General features: G+C 64.7%; 1 protein-coding gene across 1 annotated transcript in view; it reads right to left on the bottom strand.

Moving 5' to 3' along the window:
* Window positions 1–2,058, bottom strand: part of MAP7D1 (MAP7 domain containing 1) — a 29,812-nt gene that overhangs the window by 2,062 nt on the left and 25,692 nt on the right. Inside the window, exons 9-14 of the mRNA XM_027771940.1 lie at window positions 1,928–2,042; window positions 1,674–1,822; window positions 857–1,185; window positions 383–560; window positions 161–299; window positions 1–57 (exon numbers count right to left, since the gene is read on the bottom strand). The exon at window positions 1–57 is cut by the window's left edge and continues 57 nt beyond it. Of these exons, the coding sequence (XP_027627741.1) occupies window positions 1–57; window positions 161–299; window positions 383–560; window positions 857–1,185; window positions 1,674–1,822; window positions 1,928–2,042 (967 nt within the window). The remainder of the gene's footprint in view (window positions 58–160; window positions 300–382; window positions 561–856; window positions 1,186–1,673; window positions 1,823–1,927; window positions 2,043–2,058) is intronic.

A 2,058-nucleotide genomic window follows, 5' to 3' on the forward strand; every position in this document is an offset into this window, starting at 1 on the left:
CCGCTCCAGGCGCTGCCGCTCGGCTTCTTCCCGCGACCGAGCTTCGGCCTCCTCTTTCTGCCAAAGACCCCCGTGAGCTTTGTGCACCCGACTCCTGCCTTCCCTCGAGCCACAGGCACCTGCGCCCAGCCGGGTCCCACCCGCCTGCCGCCGGGAGCACCTGCTTCTGCAGCCGCTCCTGCTCCTCCTGCTCGGCCTGCGCCTTCTCTCGCGCTTCCTGCTCCTCCCGCCTCCGGGCCTCCGCCTCCCGCTCGGCCCGGGCTTCAGCCTCCCGCGCCAGCTGCTCTTCTCGCATTCTCCTGGGGGACAGTGAATTCGGCCTCAGTCCGCGCTTCTCCTGCAGCCCCCGCAGGGTCCCCTCGGTGCCCGCGGGCGCACTCACTTGTCCCTTTCTGCCTGCAGCCTTCGCTCCTGTTCCTCGCGCTCCCGCTGCTCTCGGGCTTGGCGCCGCTTCTCAGCAAGGAGCCGAGTGGCTTCTTCGCGGTCTGTAGTGCCGGCCATGGGTTTGCCAGGGGTCACCGGGGGAGCAGGAGCCGGGGGTGAGATCAGGACAGCGGTATCTGGAGAGGGATGCAGGGCCAGGAATCAGCACACTCAGGCACAAGCGCCTCAGTCACCCCTGTACGCCCCCCACTCCCTGCTTCCTGGACCTCAGGTTCCACCCACTCAATTCCTGCCATCAGCTCAGAGCACCCTGTGTTCTGAGCCCAGACCTGCTGCCCGCAGGTCCTCTTCCTGTCCTCTCAACATTCAGGCCCAGGCATCACTGGTGAGCCACATCGCTGACTGCTGAGACCGCCGGCAGCCTCCCCCGCATGTAAAGCTGGCTTCTCCAGCCGCCCCTCTCCGTGCCCACCTGCTGGGATCTCTGCTGTGGGCTGCTCCTTCTGAGGCTGGGCTGGGGTGGGCGAGGGCGCAGGGGAGGGGGCTGGGGAGGCAGGGGCTGCCAGCTCCTTCTCATCGCTGCACCTGACTTTGCTCTGGTTCTTGTCCTCGGGGGCTGCTGCGCTGGGGCTCTCCTTGGCCTCATCCTTCCTTCGAATCCGCCCCTTGGGTGATGCGGTGGTACCTCTCGGGGATGGTGGTTTTGGAGGCAGAGCGTGGCCAGGCCCTGGGCTGGGGCACGGAGAGGCAGGCCTGTGCCAAGATGTGGAGGGAGAGGATGGTCGGGCCTTGGATTTGGGGCTGAGGGAAAAGGGCAGGGTTAGGCCTGGAGACACAGAGTGTGCTAGTGAGCATGCACACGCATGCACACACACACACACACACACTGTGACTGTCACTTCCTCAGGGAAGTGTCCCCTCCCATCTCAGCTAGGCCAGCATGTCCCACCCAGACGTGCACTCACAGAACCAGGTTGTTTCCTTCTAGAACGTGTGTCCCACCCATAATTACATATTCATTTGTGAGGTTCTTTGATTAATGTCTATCTCTCCAATATTCTGCGAGCTTAATAAAAGCAAAATGTGGGCCTGCTCTAGCTTACCCCAGTGTCCTGAGCACCCACCCACTACCCGGCAGGTTCATTCACTCATTAGCAAGGTGCAGGCAGTTTTAGGTGGGGAGTACTTCAGTGAGCAAAACACACGAGCAATTTTCCTCTAGCGGTGGGCGTCCAACCCTTATCTGTGGGCGAACCAGTGGTCTGGCGAGGGGCGGGTTCCCGACCCACCTGAACTCAGAGGCGGCGCCGGAGAGGCGCGGGCGCGGGCGCGGGGAGGCGGGCAGCGACTGGCGCTTCTTGAGGCTGCGCTCGCGGGCCAGGGCGCTCTTCTCCTTCTCGTTTTCTCGCTCCTTGCCCTTCTTCTCCTTTTTCTGGACCTGGCGGGGAGGGAAGGACTTGGGGTGGGAAGAGAGGAGCAGAGCTCAGCTGCGCCTGCACCTCTAGGATCCACGATGCCCGTATCCACCTGCACCGCCACTCACCGGCGAGGCCTCGGGCCTGCGGCGCGCTGGGACGGGACTGCCCCCGGCGCTGGGCTTGCGGCGCTCACCGCGCTCCCCCGCGGGGGCGCAGCGGTGCACGCTTCGGGGGGCGCTGACCGGCGTCACGGGGA

The sequence above is a fragment of the Tupaia chinensis genome, unplaced genomic scaffold (assembly GCF_000334495.1).
Source record: "Tupaia chinensis unplaced genomic scaffold, TupChi_1.0 Scaffold000239_1, whole genome shotgun sequence".
Classification (NCBI taxonomy): Eukaryota; Metazoa; Chordata; class Mammalia; order Scandentia; family Tupaiidae; genus Tupaia; species Tupaia belangeri.